Source organism: Eretmochelys imbricata, chromosome 14, assembly GCF_965152235.1.
Source record: "Eretmochelys imbricata isolate rEreImb1 chromosome 14, rEreImb1.hap1, whole genome shotgun sequence".
Taxonomy (NCBI): Eukaryota; Metazoa; Chordata; order Testudines; family Cheloniidae; genus Eretmochelys; species Eretmochelys imbricata.
This window is the reverse complement of record NC_135585.1, coordinates 50,011,455-50,031,613: the sequence shown is the minus strand read 5'-3', so window position 1 is coordinate 50,031,613 and position 20,159 is coordinate 50,011,455. Positions and strand designations below refer to the sequence as shown.

The 20,159-nt window shown below is 53.3% G+C and overlaps 1 protein-coding gene across 1 annotated transcript; it reads right to left on the bottom strand.

Moving 5' to 3' along the window:
- Nucleotides 1-2,843: 2,843 nt before the first annotated feature.
- On the bottom strand, nucleotides 2,844-11,449 carry LOC144274533 (zinc finger protein RFP-like). The gene is made up of 7 exons (XM_077833411.1): nucleotides 10,997-11,449; nucleotides 8,520-8,615; nucleotides 7,686-7,916; nucleotides 7,041-7,063; nucleotides 6,193-6,308; nucleotides 5,332-5,391; nucleotides 2,844-4,462 (listed from the first exon to the last, which is right to left on the bottom strand). Exons 1-7 carry the CDS (start codon nucleotides 11,411-11,413, stop codon nucleotides 3,948-3,950), a joined length of 1,458 nt encoding a protein of 485 aa, XP_077689537.1. The 5' UTR covers nucleotides 11,414-11,449; the 3' UTR covers nucleotides 2,844-3,947.
- Nucleotides 11,450-20,159: the final 8,710 nt, after the last annotated feature.

The following is a 20,159-nucleotide window of genomic DNA, read 5'->3' as shown; positions in this document are numbered from 1 at the left end:
TGACACTGGGGCTCCTGCGCTGTACAGGGGATGGGATAACCAGAGATCTCCTGTCTCCAAGGCTCTCAGGCCACTTGTCCAGTCTGGCTGCAGGAGGGGATCTGGGGACAGACACAGGGGGCCTGGGAGAGTCTGGGGAGCAGCCACCTGGGACCAGAAATGGAAATCCAGCTGTGGTGAGAAAGGAGTGCTTGCCATGGATGTGCCTGGTTACAGGGGCTGCCCTACAGCTGGATACAATGTTGCAGCTATTTAATGCATTACACTGAGGGATTCCTATTATCTTGCAGCTGGATGGTGTGAGCTGAAATTATTTTCTTTCCGGGGAAGGCTGGCACTGCTTTTTGTTTTGCTGGGGAATGCATGGCTGGAGATCCATAGCTATCAGTCATGCGCCTTCATTCTGCTGCTGTTTCCTGTGGCCGAGCCCTGCAGTCAGGACTCGTTTGTGGCACAGTGGATCTGAGATCAGGATCAAGAGGGAATCTGGGGAGTGGCCTTCTGGAACCAGAACAGAGGCTGCAACTGCGATGGGAAAGGAGAGCTGGGCAGAGATGCTGCTGGGGAAGCCGCTGGATACTTCATGAGCAACTGGATATAATGTTAGGTTTCAGAGTAGCAGCCGTGTTAGTCTGTATTCGCAAAAAGAAAAGGAGTACTTGTGGCACCTTAGAGACTAACCAATTTATTTGAGCATTGTGTAAGGCAAACTGGTAATGAGGGGCACTGCAGTTAGGTTGGTTGTTTTGTGCTATGTGATCTGAACTCTCTTTTGCTTTATCTGGTTAAGTGAAAGAGCAATAGTGTGTTGGACATGTGCAAAGAGTCTCTCTGTGTGTGAACAGCTTCACAACTACTGCCTGCCTCCAGAGAGAGAGTTCAGCTGAAACCAGTAGGCTCTCACCTTGGTGCGGAGTTCTGGGAGATGTGTGTTTAAGCATGTGGCTGTCTGGAGAGTCAGCTCTGCACCAAGGAATAAGGTAGTGGATTCCAGGAGAGGGAGCTATTCCTCTTCCGGTCCCAGAAGCTTGAATTATTTGGGGATCCTGGGGGTCAGATTCTAGGATTCCCCTTACAGCAGTCCAGTGGCATCTAACAATTTCTGGGACACATGCACCGGGAAACAGAAACCTTCTCACTGCCTAGCATCCAAACACCCTTATCTCTGACCATGTTAGTTCTGGCGAATATTTCTACATATCTACATATCATATTGAATTCAGAGACATGAATGGAGAGGCCTCCCACTCAGGGCTGTCACATCCCTTTCCCTTCGGCTGAAGGGGGCTCTTTCCTGGATGCTTCTCCCGGTTTCTGTATTAGGGAGAGTCTCTCCCTCCAGGGCTGACACCTCCTGCTCCCTTTGCCTTGGGTTGGGAAGGGGTCTTCCTGGGCTGGGGAGAGACTACCTCCCCTTCTACATCTTCCACCATTTCTGTGGCTAGGATAGAGCAGCTGATGACTTTTAACACCCCACCTGCCATGTCCAGCCCCTCCCCCACCCTCTCCCCGCGAGACACCTCCCTCCCCCCCCCGCCTGCTTGTCACATCCCTCCTCACACCCTCATCCCTGGGCGACCCGCCCACCAGTTGCCGCATCCCTCCTCACCCCTCTTTCCCTTCGCGATCCCGCCCCACCTCGCTGCATCCCTTCTCAACCCCCACCCTCACGGGGGCAGGATGGTGGCCTGGAGTGGAATGTGGGTGCAAGAGGTGGGACAGGGAACTAGCCTCCCCCAGGGGAAGCTTCACCCGCCACCCGTGTTAAGACTGTTTTAGTGCTGGAGGGGATCACACTTGATACCTGGCGAGTGAAATCTAAATACAGAACAGACAACCAGTGTGGGGTTTGTGCCCTGCTTTGTAACTGCCCTGAGGTTGGTCCTCACATTCCTCAGCTACTCTAGACCCAGGGGTTTTCAAAGTCTGGGTCATGGCTGGTCAGGGAAAGCCGCTGGAAAGATGCTTCCTTTAACTGAGCGTCCGCAGGCACCACCGTTCGCAGCACCGAGTGGCCGCAGTTCGTCGTTCCCCTTCCCCTGACCAGCCGTGACCCATACCTTGAAAACCCCCTGCTCTAGGTAGAGAACTGAACCTGGGTCTCCCACGTGCCAGCCGAGTGCTCTCACCACGGGGGTGAACGTTACAAGTCGGGTGACATCACCAAAACCACATTCCCCTTCCTCCCGCCCCTCACATTGTGTGTGGAGCGAGGCAGGTGCCCACCTCATTCCAGCAAGAAATGCCGTAGGAGCCTGAGCCAGTGACCGTCAGGCGCTGGGTTCCCATCTGTGGGTGGCTGAGCAGAGACCGACGCCCCCCTGCAGCCCCAATTTAGGCACCTGTTGGTGAGAGGGGGCAGGGCTTAGGACACCCCTCCCCCCTTGTCGCCTCTCCCATGGGCTAGCTCAGGTGGCTCCCCGCCACACACCGAGCTGGCTTTTGTGAATCGCACTGTACGGTGTCTGTGATGCCCACGCATTGTCTAGGGAGTTCAGGGCCCACCTCATCTCTGCAGAATATGATTTTCTAGTTGCCTACGAACTAGGCCCTGTGACGCTCAGCATTGCAACACCACGTCCCTTCATGGATTGTCCCCTGTGCAACCAGTCACCTCTCCGCAGATCACAGCTGAGCAATTCCTGATTGACACGGGTGTGCACAGGACAGAGACAGAGCACAGGCTGGTTAGTGACACATCCCAGTAAACCCCAAACTCTCCTCCTAGAGGCACAATATTCCCTGTGGGGGTTGGGGGGACAAAACCAAGTCTGGAAGCAAATCCCATGATGCTGCCCTCGGCAGCTGCAGCTGGGACAGTACAGTGGAACAAACAAGAAGAACTGTTTGTAATGTTTTATTTACAGAATTAGGGTTGCCAACTTTCTCACGACCACTCTTGTCCCAGCCTGACAGAGCTGAGAAGGAGCCTTAAGAACCATAGCACGGCAAGGAGATCCCCAGCTACCAAGCACAGTTTTCTTAATGGCACAACAACCATACAGTTGCCCGGGAATTAATGAGTTACAGTCTCACTTTCAGTAACTTGTAATAAGTCTCTCCATCCCTCTCACATTCCCGTTCCTTCTCCCTTTTCTTCCACACTGTACTTTTCTACTCATCATTTTTCTAGTCCTTACTTCCCACCCCTGTATCTCTCCCACTCTTCTCCCCTCCCTGTCACAGATCATCCCCCATGGCTGCTCCCTTCTTTCCCCTGATTTTATCCCTTCCCCTCTTGCTGCCCCGGCTGGTTCCCCGTCAGGGATTTTTTACTGTCACTCTTCTCATTTCTGTTTTCCACCATTTCTCATAGACTCTCCCTTTATTCTTGGTTTATTTTCATTCACATTTTTCTTCTTGCTTCTTCTAATTCCCTCTGGTTCAACCCGCCTTGTCTCTGCCTCCCCCAGTGCTGCCAACCTCAGGAGGTTTTAAAAAAAATCATAAGATTGACACAATGATGATTGTTTTAAGGTTATATAATGGGTTCTTTGGTCAATCTGCACCCCTACCCATCTCCCCCTCCCACCTGTGTGTGACAATTACAGGGTTACCAGCTGTCCTGTAGTTACAGGGGAAAGGTGACTTGGGCCCCTGCGGCAGGAGCTCTGGCTGGGAGACCCCATGAGATCCAATCCCACAGATCTGCACAAACTGCTCCCTGCTGCTGCTTCTCCCCAGCCCCCCAACCCTGATTGATTCATGCTGGGTCCATGCCGAGCCCCCACCTCTGCCACTCACTCTGCCTGCAGCCCCAGGGGTTCTTCCCCTCTCCCGCTCCCATCCCTGGGGCTGTAGGGAAGGGGGGGGGCTTCCACAGGTCATAGATATGAGAAGCAAGGGGCTGGGTAGACAGGAGTCCTCCAAGGTCACAGAGACTGGCATGTGTGACACTAGAAAGGCTGATTTCTGGTGCTGCAGTGGGGTTACACCCCCGCCCTCCTTCAGGGACACAGTCTGAGCTGGGATCCCAGCCACACCCAGAGCCAGGGGCGGATTCTCCCCCCAGGGACGGAGCCCGGCGGGAAAGTGAAGATCGGGGCCTCGTCTCCAGCATCGATAAATGTCACCTGCCCCCGGTCACAGTCCAGACAAACCCGGATCCTGCTGGGGAATCGGCGCCGGGGCAGAGGGGTCTCAGGGGAGGTGAGAGCCCAGAACTGATCCCCCAACCACCCAACAGCCCAGATCCCCCCGTCAGGGCTACAGCTGATCCATCCCTTCCTCCTCACAGACTCTCTGGCCACCCCCACAGCCCAACCTCCCCCACCCACCACCTCCACCTCCCAGCAATGTCTCCCTGAGGTGAATCCCTCACAGCCCAGCACACAGGGCTTAGTGTCAAATCTCTCAGGGGTGTTGGGCAGATGCTGCCGTGTGTCTCCCCGTCTCACACTTTTCCAGTCCTCAGTCAGGATGAGGTGGGGATGAGCCGTGTCTGGATCCAGAGTCACATTCTCTGGGGAGAGAGAGAATCAGAGCGTGAGTGGCAGAGCTCAGCCCTGGGGAAGGCTGGGGCCATTTCTCACTCTCCCCAGCAGCCCTGATCTGGCTGGGACAGGCCTGGATCCCAGGGAGCTGCCTCTGTCCTGGGCACCTGAGACTGAGCAGAGATGTCACTGAAGCTCCTCAATCTGTGTAAGTGGAGCCACTTCATTAGTTTTTCATTTGCTTGCTGAGGCTTCAGCTCCCTGCTCCCTCTCCTGGGGTTGCTCCATTCCCAGCATCAGAGACACAGCAAGGAAGATTTTAGTGAGGAGGGAGCAGAGGAGGCAGGTACCAGCTTTGAACCCCAGAGGGAAGCTCCATCCCCTAAATGCAGCCTCCACTCGCCGGCCAGAGTAGGAAGAGCCAATTAAGAAAAGAGAGTAGGAAATGGCATTGGGTGGAGGAGCCCCATCCCCAGCCTAGAGAGAAGGGAGGAGCTGCCAGAATCACAGGGAGAGCATCTACCCAATCCAGGAAGCAGCTCTAATGGGAGAGCCCAGCCCTGCCTGGAGGAAAGGCAGGATGTTGGAGAAGCACAATGGGGGAGACCCCCTGCACTGGGGTAAAGCAGAGGGATGTTTCAGCCCTCAGGGCAGAGAGCTGTGTTTGGGTGCTGCTCAGGGAGAGTGTTTCTATTCATAAGCATGGGCATAAACTCAGCACTCAGGTTGGTGTCAGGAGTGTTTGTGTGACTTCAGTGTGGGAACTCCTCACTGCTCAGTGTGTTGTTTTTAGGGCTGTGTGTGTCGTGGGCGGCATTGGTTTGGTTGGTAACTTTAGCTGCAATCTCATGAAGACGTTTTCGGATAATTCAAAGACAATCTCCAGCTGCAAACTCACCCTCTCTGAATGTTCCTAGGGATCCTCCTCTTTTCATCTCTAGTGCAGACGGCAAAGTGTCTGGAGGGGGGAAGGAGAAAGGAGGTGAGATTTCAGGCTTTCATGTTTATAACAGCATTCCCACTCTCAACTCGTAGAACTGTCTTAATTATGACAGAGAAACACTGAGATATTTAATATGAAAAGGTCTGAAACCGTCTCTTTCCTTTCTCATTCAGGCATCTCCCAGCAATGGAACCAACATCCTTGCAGCCTCACAACCATCCCAGAATAATCTGTCAGTGACATTTACTTTTCCCCTCCCACCCTTCAAACTCCAGTTGGTTTGTCTCATTCACTTGCTGCCTTTTGTCATAACCTAAACCTAGAGACTGCAAAACTTTGGCATAAAAGTAACTTTACCCACTTTGCTCCCTTTGACACTAATGAGATGTTGAGAGTTTCCTAAATCCTGACTCTAACTGTGAGCTGTTGGGGCTGTTTACTCAGCGTCTCTACGGAGAGCAGCACGCCGGGGCCTTGTCCTCCATAGGCAGGAATAGGAATAATAATAAAACCATTTTATAAATGTGGAAATTGAGGTGGGGGAAGGTTGACTCAATGAGTCCGATTCACCCCTGTACTGGCAAAAGTCTGAGTCATTTATTTCTTTAACAGGAATTGTCATGGCAAGACATATTTTTGGTAGAAATAAAGGTTTGAATTAATCAACCTGAGTGACTTGGACCCCAAGTGCGTGACATTCTCACCCAACAATTAAACAGAAGCATCATCTAAATGTGAACCAATTGGCCAGAGACACGCTCCTCCCTCAGTCTCAGAGGCTCATCCAGTTTCCCCTCCTAGATCCTTTCTAGGTACCTTTGAACTTCCCCAGAGTCTCCGATAGCACAATCATTTTCCAGGAGAAATCGCTGACTCCCTCTTCCAGTTCAGGAGAAATCTCCTCTGGCTGTTGGAACTGCCCCTTCTCACACCTGGAGAGAAACAATTTCACGTGATTATATTTTATTGTGTGACGGATTATATGTTTTTGCTAGTGAGTCGCTGCTCTAACGGGCCTGGAGATAGAATTCCTCGACTTCTCCCAGCCTCAGAGCAGGTGCAACACTGCCCATGGCCATACAACCTTCCCTTCAAAGGGCTCATTAATACTCTTCTACTCTGGTCTGGAGAGACCAGCTCTGGGGACAAAAGGGAAATTGAGTTTCCATGGGCAACTCACTCCTTGGCCTCCATGCTCTGAGGCACAGGAGGTTCCCAGGTGAAGTGCTGTAGAAATCTGCCCTCTAGGAACTAGACTGAGACACCAACTCCCCCTCCCCAGCTCATTCCACACAGGTCTCCAAACAGTCCTCAGGTGGGAAAGACTCTTGACCACGGCTGCCCTGGGCTGAATAGTGACCGGTGCCCCAGCAGTGACAGGCCCATATTCCATCCCCACAATGCTGAGGCAGACAGTCCCTCCGGGAGGTGACATCTCTAGGAAATACTTGAGGTCAGTCTTTCCCAGCGAATGGAGAATTCCAGAGTCTTCTGTACAAGGGTGGGAACCTCAGGATGAAGTTGATCAGCGAGATTTGTATCCAACATGTGACATTCCCCACACATTTTGCAGTAGAGCTCTGGGGAGATGTGGTGCTAACATTACCACCAAGCTCTTTGCCCGCACTGTGAAGTGTGAGGGGGAGTGTGAGAGAGCCACTTACCTGCTCAAGGTGCTTCTAATATCCTAGAAGAGAGAGAGAGACAAAAGAATTTCAGTCCCCTCTGGCACACACACACAGGGGATTCTAGGGAAGGGATTTAGGAAGTATGAGGAAGAGAGGCCCTGCCCTGGCCCAGGGTCATGGATTCTCTGAGCTAATGGGGCTTTTCCATCTCTGATATCTCTGTGTCTGTGACTCTGCAAAGAATAATAGTTAGTCACATGTCTTTTGCAATGCACGCGCCGAGTAACACCATGGTCTCCAACTGCTGGACTCCACTTGCTTGTGATTTAGGAGCCCTCCCTTCCCTGTGTGGGGATCTGGCATGTTTCTAATGACAAGTGCCAGTTTCCAATTGTCCCTGGAGGTGCTCAATCCCATGCCCCACCCCCACTCCAAACCTTCCCACAATGCCACCTCCCAACCCAAATCTTCCCGCTCCCACTCCACCCTGTCTCCTCCCGTGAGCACACTCCCTCCTCGCTCTTCCCCCTCCCTCCCAACCTCTGCTGCACACAAATCACGGCAGGCGGGAGGTGCTGGAGGGAGGGGGAGGAGTTGATCAGCGGGGCTGCTGGTGGGCAGCACTGAGTGGGGGAGCTGGCTGCCCTGGAGCACCCGCCTCTGTTTCTCGTTCAGTCTGACCTGCAGGAATTCACTCGCTGGCTTCTGACACTTCCCCTCCATCTCACTGATCAGCTCGCTGAGACGGGAAATCTGTTTGGAGAGTTTACTGACATTTTCTTTCTGGATCCTCACAATCTCCTCCTCCAGCTTCTCCAGCTGGGCCAGCAGGAGTTGCTCTTGTTCCCCCAGGAACTGCCGCAGTTGCTGAAATTCAGACACAATCTTCTGCCTCTTGGTTTGTGTTTGTTTCTGTATGAAAATAGGGCAAGGGATGGTCAGGGACATGGATGGAGCCCGGGGTCCTTTCATGGAGAGCTGAGTGTGCAGGAGGCTGAATTGCTTTGAAAATCCTAAGATTTCTGACGTTTGACTCTACTCTGTGGGTACTAGGCAGGGGATTCTCTCACACCTTCCCCTTTGGCCCCGGTATCCCTCTGAAAGGGACGTTTCCATGCCTGTCACGGTCAGCTTATTCTGTTATTTATGGTCTCTGGAAATTCAGACCCAGAGCAGCAGGAGGCAGGACTCAGCACTACACTGACAGAGACGCCAGGGGAGTTAAAAGAAACAAACATTTAAAAAATGCACAAAATGACCAGACACAGTGGACAGCACCTCACGGGGACATTCAGTTCACTTGGGGAGGATTTCTGGGAGAGCCACAAGGGCTAGACATTAACTCATCAACTGCAATGGAAGCTTAGGGCTTGTCTACACGTGAATCTAACCCAGCAATCCATGATCAAGGAGAAACACACACAAGCTCATGTTCACCAAGGCTACACAGGAGTCTGCCTCCAAACAGACCTCCCACGGCCAGTCCCTGCCGGTTAATAACAACAGGCACCTTACCAGATACTCCCGGCTATTCCCCTCTCTAGTCGCTTTCAATCCCAGGAGCTTTTCTCTCTCTTCCCTCAGAGTCTTCAAATGGGCCTGGATTCTTTCCTGAGGAAACAGAAAGGATTTGGGAGGTTTCATCTGGATACTTGAGAGGTGGTTGGAAGTGGGTGTTTGGCGGTGCTTAACGTTTTCCAGGAGAGAGAGGGGAGGAGCGGGGAGCCGCCCGCTCAGGGGAGGAGGCGGAGAAGAGGCGGAGCAGAGGTAGGGATTTGGGGAAGGGGTTGGAATGAGGACGAGGAAGGGGTGGGAAGAGGTGGAGTCGGGGTGGAGCCTTATGGAAGGGGTGGAGTGGGGGCAGGGTTGGGGGCACCGGGGGGAGGGTGTCAGTGATGTGGCCCTCGGGCCAATGTACTAGTCCTCATGTGGCCCTCCTGGTGATTTGAGTTTGAGATCCCTGGGCTAAGCAGTAGTTCTGCAGAAAAGGACCTGAGGATTACAGTGGATGAGAAGCTGGATATGAGTCAGCAGTGTGCCCTTGTTGCCAAGAAGGCCAACGGCATATTGGGCTGCATTAGTAGGAGCATAGCCAGCACATCAAGGGATGTGATTATTCCCCTCTATTCGGTACTGGTTAGGCCACACCTGGTGTATTGCAACCAGTTTTGGTCCCCCCACTACAGAAAGGATCAAGTATCAGAGGGGTAGCCGTGTTAGTCTGGATCTGTAATAGTGGCAAAGAGTCCTGTGGCACCTTATAGACTAGCAGACGTATTGGAGCATAAGCTTTGGTGGGTGAATACCCACTTCGTCGGATGCATGTAGGAGAAATTGCCAGAGGCAGGTATAAACCTCTGGAATAAGCCTCTGGAAAATTTCCACTACATACATCCAATGAAGTGGGTATTCACCCACCAAAGCTTATGCTCCAATGCGTCTGTTAGTCTATAAGTTGCCACAGGACTCTTTGCCGCTTTTACAAAATGGATGAGAACAAATTGGAGAGAGTCCAGTGGAGGGCAACCAAAATGATTAGGGGGCTGGGGCACATGACTTACGAGGAGAAGCTGAGGGAACTGGGCTTATTTAATCTGCAGAAGAGAAGAGTGAGGAGGGATTTGATAGCTGCTTTCAACTACCTGATGGGGGGTTCCAAAGAGGATGGAGCTCAGCTATTCTCAGCGGTGGCAGATGACGGAACAAGGAGTAATGGTCTCAAGTTGCAGTGGGGGAGGTTTAGGTTGGATATTAGGAAAAACTTTTTCACCAGGAGGGTGGTGAAGCGCTGGAAGGGGTTACCTAGGGAGGTGATGGATTCCCCTTCCTTAGAGGTTTTTAAGGCCCGGCTTGACAAAGCCCTGACTGGGATGATTTAGTTGGGGATTGGTCCTGCTTTAAGCAGGGGGTTGGACTAGACGACTCCTGAGGTCTTTTCCAACCCTAATATTCTATAATTCTATGATTTTATGCCCCCCCCCAGGGGCCACAGGGGCACATTTGCCCCTTCCAGGAGTGGCGTAGGGCTGGGGCAGGCTGGAAGCCTGCCTTAGCCCCAGTGCACTGCTTACCGGGAGCCGCCCGAGGTAAGTCATTGCCACCCGCCTGCACACAGCACCCCCTTCTGCACCCCATACCCCCTGCCCCAGCCCTGACCCTCCTCCCAGAGTCAGCACCCTGTACCATTTCCTGCACCCCAACACTCTGCCCCAGCCCGGAGCCCCCCCCTACACCCAAACTCCCTTCCAGAGCTTGCACCCTCACCCCACCATGCACCCCAACCCCCTGCCCCAGGCTTAGCCCAGATCCCTCCTCCCACACTGCAAACCCCTTGGCCCCAGCCCAGAGCCTGCACCTGCACCCCAAACCCAACCCCCTGCCCCAAACTGGTAAAAGTGAGTGAGAGTGGGGGAGAGCGAGCAATGGAGAGAGGGGGGTATGGAGTGAACAGGGCATTGAGGGGAAGGGGCAGGGCCTCAGGGAAGGGGTAGGGTAGATCCTGCTTTAAGGACTTGATATTTTGACTCTGTTTCCACACTGCCAGATCATTAATTTTGTTATAAAAAAAAACCAAGGAGTCCAGTGGCACCTTAAAGACGAATACATTTATTTGGGCATAAGCTTTTGTGGGTAAAGACCCACTTCTTCAGAGGGGCTTCAAATGGACTGAAGGTGAAAAACCCATTGCAATTCCTCTTTGTTTCTGTGGATACAGAACACGGCTACCCCTCTGAATGTTGTGATTGCATCTCCCCATACAATGAAGACTACAGAGTTGGATGGTGAGTCACACCTGTGACAGGTAACTTTCAATGAAATTAGCCTGTAATTAAAACCCAAAAGTTAACCTATTGAATGAAGGGAGCTGTAGCTCACGAAAGCTTAGGCTCAAATAAATTGGTTAGTGTCTAAGGTGCCACAAGTCCTCCTTTTCTTTTTGCAAATACAGACTAACACGGCTGCTCCTCTAAAATCTGACAGCAATTCCCTACCTTGTACTCCTGGGCAGCCTCCGCTATGGGAACCACCATGTGCGCGCGGTGAGCCCGGGATCTGTCGCACACCACACAGATGGGGGTTTGATCCTCTTCACAGAACAGTTTCAGAGCCTCCTGGTGTTCCCCACACACCCCGCCCCCTCCTGCTCCCTTCGCTGCCTGGAAACTCAGCCGCTTGGCGATTTCTACCATGTCTCCCAGAAGCACGTTGGGCCTGAGGTTTCTCTGTTGCACAGTTTCTCTGCACTGAGGGCAGGAGGCGGCTGTGTCGGGTCCCTCCCAGCACTGGGCGATGCAGGCTCGGCAGAAATTGTGCCCACACTCCAGAGTGACAGGGTCTGTGAAATACTCCAGACAGACGGGACATGTCGCTTCCTCCTGGAGACTTTCCACAGGGCTCTCTGCAGCCATGGCTCCCTCCGGGCAGTGGGACAGGCTTTGTTTCCATTTCCTGAGTTCACACTATGCCCCGCCTGCAGCAGCAAGGGGGTGTTTCCTTGCCTGAAAATGACCCCTGCTGTTAGGACCCAGGAGGAGCAGGAGCTGTGTGTCTAAGGCGAGATAATCAGGCTTGGCAGAGTTTTTTTATACTATATAATTGTGACAGATAATGTTTATTTTAAGCAATTTTTGCATTTATTGATTTAAACTTTCACCGTTGCACAACAATCTGGGATTTAAGCATTTCATTCGAAATAAAATTGTCATGGTTGTGAGAAATTAGGGGGCGGGGGGCGGTTAAGGAATCAGACAATATTTTGGTCAGACCAGAACTATTTAATGACACTAGACACTGAGATTCAAGAAGTTGAAGCTTTAGAACTGTTAAAATTGTCTGTGAGGAGCTAAATCTCCTCCCTCCCCCAGCAGCTCCCCCAGGGCAATGACCCAGTGCCTCCCCCACCACCACAGGGACCGAGGCTGAGAGTCCATCTGCTGGCGGCTCAGGGGCCTGTGGAATGTGCTGGGATCTCAGCCTGGGCCCTAGGGGGCAGGTGACCCTGTCACACAACCACGCCCAGCAAGGCCTGCTCCCATTTTCTCCCTGTTTGTCCATCCCAGCAGAGAGACCAGGGACTGCAGGGAGACCAAGCTCCCGTCCCCCAGGTGAGGGCTGGGGCCCAATGGCCGAGGGCAGCCGGTGTGAGGGGAGCTCGCACTAGGGATCTGCAGGGTACGTGGTGTGGGATAAACAGAGACCTCTCAGGCCACTTGCCATTGCGACTGCAGGGGAGGGGATGTGGGGACAGACGGAGGAGGCCTGGGGCAGTCCGGGAAGCCGCCATCGGGGACACGGAGAGGGAACTCAGCTGTGGCGGGGAAGCCGTGCTGCGCAGAGATGCTGCTGCGGATGCAGCTAGTTACCCGGGTCCAGCGCTGCAGCAGGTTAACAACGTGGTTACTAGACGTTGCAGCTCAGCGGAGTGAAGTGCTGCCTTTTTGCTGATCTCCGCGCGGCTTGAGATTTGTGAGCATCGTTCAAACACCTTTCCCCTGCTGCTGTCTTAGGTACCTGAGTCTTCACTCAGCGTTGCAGAGCAGAGCAGATTCAGTGCTTTGGTACAGGGTTACAGAAAGGAAAAAGATGGAATGATACATATAGTACCTGTAATTTCTCTCCCCTGGCTGTCGGATGTACCGTGTGCAGCTGGTTACTTAGAGACATTCAGTCAGACAGCTGGGGTGGCATTTTTGTGCTCTTCCCCTTTCGCGGTAAATGGTGGCTGTAACTTTCCCCACTCCGGTCCCTTTGGCATCACTGGGATGCTGAGACCTTTCAGGATCAGGACACTGAATCGTAAGCTTTTCGGGTCTGCTCAGAGCTCAGCACCATGGGGCCCTTGTCCTCCACAGACTGTAATGCGAAGAGACACACAGGCATTCTATAGATGGGGAAACTGAGGCAGGGAGTGGGCTGGTTCTATGGGCCCCCTATTCAGTGGCTGCAAGGGCCAATGCAGACCTTAGCAGCACCTAGGCAAGTCCTAAGCTGCAGCCAGAGCTGCATCCCTGGTTTAATGGTCCTAGTGTCTACAGGCAGCCAGTCCCCCAGGGATGTAACAAGTTCATAATCTTTCCCACAGGATGGGTAAATCTACCGTTTTGTTCACAGGGCGAGAACCTCAAGGTTAACTTGAACAAAGTGAAAGTAGCAGAAATGTAGCTCCTGTCCACACTGTGCTGAGGTGCCCTGGGGAGACGTGGCTTTCACCTGGTGGCCAAGCCCCTGCCCAGGCTCAAGAAGTGTAAGGGGGAGCGAGAAGGAGCCACGTGCCTGGTCGAGCCACGTGCCTCTGACGTCCTAGAGGGGAAACGGAGAGAAAAGAGCGCTCCGTCTAATATGTCTCACAGTGGGGTGGGGCTGTCGGACTCTGGGATACGGGGCGATGGCTCTGTGCCTGGTAAGTTACATCCTCCTTTCAGCAAATGCAGAATAAGGGAAGGGATCAGAGTTTGCAGCAGCATCAGGGGATGAGATTTCAGCAAACCATGTGCTGGCAGTTGCAGAATCCAATCCGTGACAGGCCCCAGCCCAGCAGACCACCTGGATACATGTGTTACCAATGCAGCTCTCAGCACACTGGGGAATTCTGCATAAAAATGGCTGGCTGGGTCTGGCCCACTGAACTCAAGGCCAGCACCAGCCTCTGACAGCCCTGACAACGCTAAGTGCAGGAATGAGAATCAGCCAGTGGCTCCCTAAGGGGTTGCCCTGAGGTCTGAGGACAAACCAACCTGTCCTGGGAATGGAAAGGGGGAGGGAGCCAAAGAAACAAGACTATTCAGGGACAGTAAAGGCTGCAGGGAAAGAATTAGGGAGAACAAGCAAACCAGTGAAACGGTAACCGCCAGGCGTCAACAGGGATTAAAAGGGATTTTACAAACACCAGAAACAGAGGCCCTGCCCTGGACCCAAAGCCATGGATTCTCTGAGCGAATGGGGCTTTTCACCTCTAACATCTGCATGTCTGTAACTCTGCAAAGAACAGTAATAATTCTGTCTCTGCCATGCACACACTGAGTTACGCTGTGATCTCTGAGTGCCGGACTCCAGCGCCCAGGATTCAGGAGCTGTCCTGTCTCTGTGCAGGGGTCTGGGTGTCTGGAACAGTTTCACCTGCAGAAATTCACTTGCTGGCTGCTGGCCCTGCCCCTGGAGCTCACTGATCGGCTTGTAAAGAGGAGATATTGGCTTGGAAAAGTTGGTGGCATTTTCACTTAATTTCTTCCCAATCTCCCTGTCCAGTTCCCCCAGTTCCCCCAGATGGGACAGCAGGAATTGATCTTGGTCCCGGACACAGCAGCCCAGAGAGTCAAAATGAGAAACAATTTCCTGCCTCTAAGCTTCTGTCTTTCCCTGTGATGGCAGGTCACGGTCATGTGGAGACTCATGGGCCATTTCATCACCCTCATGCTCCCCTAGCGCGTACATAGCACTTCTCATCTGTAGAGCTCAAGCACTTTACAGTGAAGGTAAGTGACGTTCACAGATGGGAAACTGAGGCACGGAGCAGTGAAGACCCAGATCCCCAGTGGGACTTAGGTGGCTAAAGCCCAGGTTTCGACCCCTGACTCCCAGAATTAGGTGCCACTGAAATCCAGAAAACCTCTGCCTGGCTGCCCCTAACTCTGCAGGGGCCTAAACTCACTCAGCACCAATATTTCGAGGGGAAAATTTCCCACGGTTCCTAAATTTCTGCTTCTGGGCCTGGGCCCTGCTGCCTCCTTCTCGGCGTCCAGACACCTGCCTCTCACCTAAACCCCAGAAGGAGCCTCCAAGCAGAAGGCCGGCAGTGGAAAGCCTCTCTTGCCTGTGGGGCCCAATCCTGTAGCTGATTGTGCTGAGCACCCCTTTTGGATCAGGGCTCAGGCAAAACCCAGAGGAGGTGCTGGCAGAGGCTCTTTATAACATTGAGTCCAGTGGTTAGGACACTCGCCTGGCATATGGGAGACTCAGGTTCTACTCCCTGCTCTGCCTGACGGGGAAGAAGGGTTTGAACAGAGATTTGGCACCTCTCAGGTGACTGCCCTAACCACTGGAGTCTGGGATATTCTGATGTGAGGATCCCCCTCAGTCTCTTCTGATCATGGTACTCCACTTTGGCTAAATAATTAAATAGCTCCTGGGTCAGAGCAAGAGGGTGACAATGACTCTAGAGCAGGGGTAGGCAAAGTTTTTGGCCTGAGGGCCACATCTGGTACCAAAATTGTATGGAGGGACAGGTAGGGAAGGCTGGGGGAGGCTGTGCCCCCTGTCCAACCCCGCCCCACTCCCTGACCCTTGATTGCCCCCCGGATCTCCTTCCTCCTATCCACTCTCCCTGCCCACTTCCCGTCACCCCCACCCCCATCCAACCCCCCCTGCTCCCTGACCATGCCCTGGGACCCCCAACGCCATCCAACCCAATCTGCTCCCTGACCACGCCCTGGGACCCCCGCCCTCATCCAACTACCCAAATTTTGTTTCTGATTTTCACGTTGCAATTTTAGCTTTTCTGTTCCTGTTCCAAATTTTCCATTTCATATTCACAGGCATTGTGCTTTTCTGAGAGCTTATTTACAGCCTGAGACATAGCACAGGTGACTCATGCTGCTGTTTGGACTTTCTTGGGGGAATAGACCTCTTGATTCCCCAACAAGAAGTTGTCCAACCCTTTTGTATGCAGTGTAGAGACTGCAGCAGTTACACATGGATCAGACCCCAAGCTTTTAAACACCTATCTTAACAAGCACTCATCAACCATAGCCGGAGGCTTCAGGATGTCCCCCTTCTTCTCAGGAGTAAACCCGTCTTGCTCACGCTTGCAGAACATCATAGACTTGAAGATAGCACTAATTCAACTCCACGTGCCTATGTATTTTCCTCTCTCCCAATAATCTGTAACCAATCTGATCCCATCCTCATTTCCCCGGCCACTGAGTCTAGTATCTTAAGACAATATTTTAGCTTATCCAACCAGTTCAGAAACAGTTGACTTATTCACTGGCATGGTCACCATCCTCGGCTATGAAATGTTGAAATGGATCTTTAATGGCTCACAGCTGGGCAGAATGTTCCCGGTACCCGTCAACAAGTCAGATTCAGTAGACTCCATGCAAAACAGTTTATTTGAGAAAGAATCACAGACACAGTATAAAGTTAACTAATGCACGTCTCCCTAGTGAGCCTCAGTTCCCCAAGAACAAACTCTCAGTATTTATGCTGGCCCCATGCAGTATTCTGATTGGCTAGCAAAGCGGGTATAGCTACCGATCTAGAGGAGGATTTATCTCTTTCATTGTCTTCTCGTCTCAGGCACATGGTCTATCAAGGATTCCCCCGAGGCAGTGGTTTCCAAAGGAGTCCCATGCCCTGTGGACCTTTTATTACTAATTTTCTCCTAATTAATACTTTGGAAGGGACTGCAGAAGTGGTACCCACCAGACATCACCCCACGGTTACGCTCTCATCAATCATTCACATAAGCTGTCAGCGCGATGCCTTCCAAAGGGGTCATTCTGGTCATTTTGCCCCGGGCCAGCTTGTGCCAAGCTCACTGATCTCATGTTTATACATTTTCTTTACCTAGTGAGCCGGCATATTGACTGACAAAGGTCGGTAGCAGAACAGACACGCAGAATAGAGAATTTCCACTTTAAACGTTTGATGCTCAGAAGGCCCTGCTCCCAGAATCCTCTAGCAAATTCAAACATGTCAAGCCGTACCACATTCATGTTCACCACATTCATTAATAGGAAGCGCAGTAATTCATAATAATTCAGCACCGTCCCAACACCCTGGACAGTGAATCTCCTTGTTTCCACCCCTGTCTCAGTGCGAGGGAGTCGTGCTTCTGCTTCAATGGGTGTCAGTTCCCTGTCACGCCCACCCTTTTACCTCCCCACAAAAACTCATCAGGGCTCTGCCAGTCCTAACTTTGCCTTGCAGACTAACACTGGGCGCAACCTTGTCTCCAGCCCCTCTGACGTGTCCTTCTGTAGTGGCCACCCCCTCTCCACTGGACACTCAGAAATTCCCAGGTAGGCCATCGGGACAACACCAGCTTGTTTGATTCAACTGAGGATCAGTGCCAACAGAACATCACAGCACTGAGATATATTTTTAGTGAAAACAAACAGGAGTTTATTAGCTAAGATTGAAGAGATAGTGAGCGAAGCAATAAGGCCAACAGGTTACACACCAAACGCCAGGTATAACAGGATTCAGATAGGCTGAGTTTAACTTTAACAGGTAAAATCCATGGCTAAAGCATTCTCCTAGGGCCACCAGCCACCATTGATGAAATCCCCCTTTTCATGAATGCAAAGCATGCTCTCCTTTTGGCTTCCTGAAGGACTGCAGGGTGCTGTTCTTGTCCCCCAGATATAGTCCAGTAAACTGCTGAAATGGTCTGCCCACCATTGTCTGTTCTTCAGTGTGCTCTTTCTCTTGGTCCTATATGCCAGTGGCTCTCAGTCTTTCCCCACCACGGTACCTCTTTCAGGAGTCTGATCTGTCTTGCCTACTTGGCTCACTTAAAAACAACGTGCCTCCTCTGGCTGGCATTTCCCACTTGCCTGCCTCCTGCCGAAGGAGAGTCAATTAATTTTTTTTTTTAGCTTCTCCCAAGGTGGGGAGCTGAAAGCGGGCTGAAGTGGGGAAGGGGATGTAGATAAGGTGGGATTGAAGGGGGATGAAGGATGGGTCAGGGGCAGATGCAGGGGGCAGGGGGTGGCTGAAGGGGGGATGAGGTGATGCAGGGGAATCAGGGAAGACGTAGGGGCCAGATGAGAACAGGGCTGCAATAGAGGGAAACTCTGAGTGTGTGTGGGGGTCACTGCAAAGGAAAGGGGGGATGTGGGGAGGGGAGGCTGTGGGAGCAAGAGGAGACTGGCTGGGGAAGGGAGGGAAAGGGGGTGGGGGTCGGGGAGAAGGAGAGGGAGAGATACAAGAGCAGCTCCTCCACCGCATGGGGCAGAAGAGGAGGAGGGGCTGCCCCACCCAGCAGCCAGAGGGGAATTCTTTTACTGCAAATAGTCAGGGAAGTTTTGGGGGTTGGTGGAGGCTTCCACCTAAGGGCTCAGAGGCTACAAGGCAGGTATCCTGACTAGGGATGAAAATAGCATTTGAAAAGTAACTGTTTCAACTATTAAAATTGTACTGGTTACACGTTAAGGAGTTCACAACATGGGCATCTGCCCAGCATCCCGGCTGTTAACCTGATGGGTTTAGCCCGGCAAACCACAGGTGCAGAGGCTGGAATTACTCTGGGCCCAGTGGAACATTTTTTAGAGTAGGGGTGCGGTTCCCCCACTTCTTCCTGTCTGCACCCCCCAACTTCTTCAGATGGGGCCGGGAGCAGGGCCATGGCTCTGAGAGGGGGGGAGTCGGGACGCAGACAGGAGTAAGGGGCTTGAGGCTGGTCGTGGAAGCTGATGAAGTCATCCCTGTCGTACTGGCATTTCCCCGCTCCCCATGGGGTGTCCCAATCCATGGCCTGCACCCCGTGGAACCCTGGGGGAGGGCAGGGACAGAACTAGGTCAGCAGCCAGAAGTGCTCAAAGATCATGCGTCCACCCCCCTGCCCCCTCCCCATCAGTTGACAGAGATTACCATGTTCAGGGGCTTTTTATTTGTCCTCTGGATTTGCTCCTTTCTGGGGACACTGGGAAGAAAGGTCCTGTCACCTAGAGCCTGAAGGCGGGTGTTCACCACCAAAGCAGGTGTCTGACCCGCAGCATAGCCAGGGCCTGGGCAGGAAGCCTGGGACATGGGAGGGACGACTGTGAACGGCCCTGGCATTCCAGAGACACTGTTTGTGCTTCCCCAGGGCCCATAGAGTGGGGCTAAGTGTTTTCCTTTCACCTTTCCCATTGCTTCCTGATTTCTTTTATTAGCTGCTGTTTAATAAATTGCATTTGTTCTGGGGTATAGATAAGGGTCAGGGAATAGGTCAGGGAAGTATCCAGAGTGGAGGAAGACCCGGAGTGGGGACGCTCTAGCCCGTGTCCTGCGTGGTCACAACCAGGTTGGGGGGCAAGGCCCTCAGGAAGCCTGGGCCCAGCCTTGTCGGGGTTATAAGGACTTTGCCACACAGGAGAGTGGAAAGGGAGCCCCGAAGGTGAGGCAGGCTCTGGGTGAGGGAAGAGGAAACGAGGCCTCAGATCCTTCTGCTATTCGATTCCACGGGGAGGCAAGGAGGCTGTTTAAATTTGTTAGTCTCTAAAGTGCCACAAGTACTCCTTTTCTTTTTATCAGGAAAGTTCCCCACAATAGCGGGATCATTTCCCTGCTTACCTCTCTGCATATTTACTGGTTTCTCCTAAAGTTAATTAAGTATTTTAGGAAAATGTGACACCTATTTCCCCAGGCTAGATGAAAAACGGTCCCACCCTTCTGACCTTAGAGCCTGTGAGTGTAACAGGAGCAGGGCACAGGGATGCTGCAGCGCGGTGGGTTGATCGCTAGGACCCGGGAGCGGCTGGGGGGCGGCTCTGGGGGGAGCGATCGGGGCTCAGGCCCAGCCGCAAGAAGTGAGTCGCAGCCGCTGCGGGGACTCTGGGTCCCAGGCTCCCCGCGAGATCCCCGAGCCCCGGCGGCTGGTGCTGGGAGCCCGGAGCCCGGGCTGCAGCCGGGAGAGGGGAACCTCCAGCCGGGCCCTGCCCGCTGCTCCCCGGGAGCCTCTCCCAGGGCAGAGCCCCCAGCCCGGCCAGGGCCCCTTCCCGGCCCGGCCCCTGCCCCGGGGGGCCCCGCTCGGAGCGAAGGTAAGAGAGACCCGCCCCCCTGTCAACCCCGGGCTGCAGGGGGCGGCTTTGGCCTTGGGCTGCTCCCCGCGGAGCCGGCTGCGGTTCACTGCCCCGGGCCCAGGAAAGCTGCAGCAGCTCCCGGTGTGTGCGGGGCGGGGGCAGGATCACGCCCCCCCCCCCCCCAACTTGCTGCTTTGTTTCCCTGCCCCTGGCCGGGCTGGTGCGAACAGAGGCTGCAGCTCAGGGAGATCTGAAGGGGGCAAATAAGGAGGGGCAGAAGGGGGGCCGGGGCCAGACTGGATGCAGGGTGGGGGGCAACAGCTGCGGGCCGAGGAAGGAGAGGGGCCCAGGGGCACAATCCGGGCTGGGGGGAGGGGGCAGCACAGGTGCTGGATCTAGGCTAGCGGGGCCCTGCCGCACCCCCTGGCTT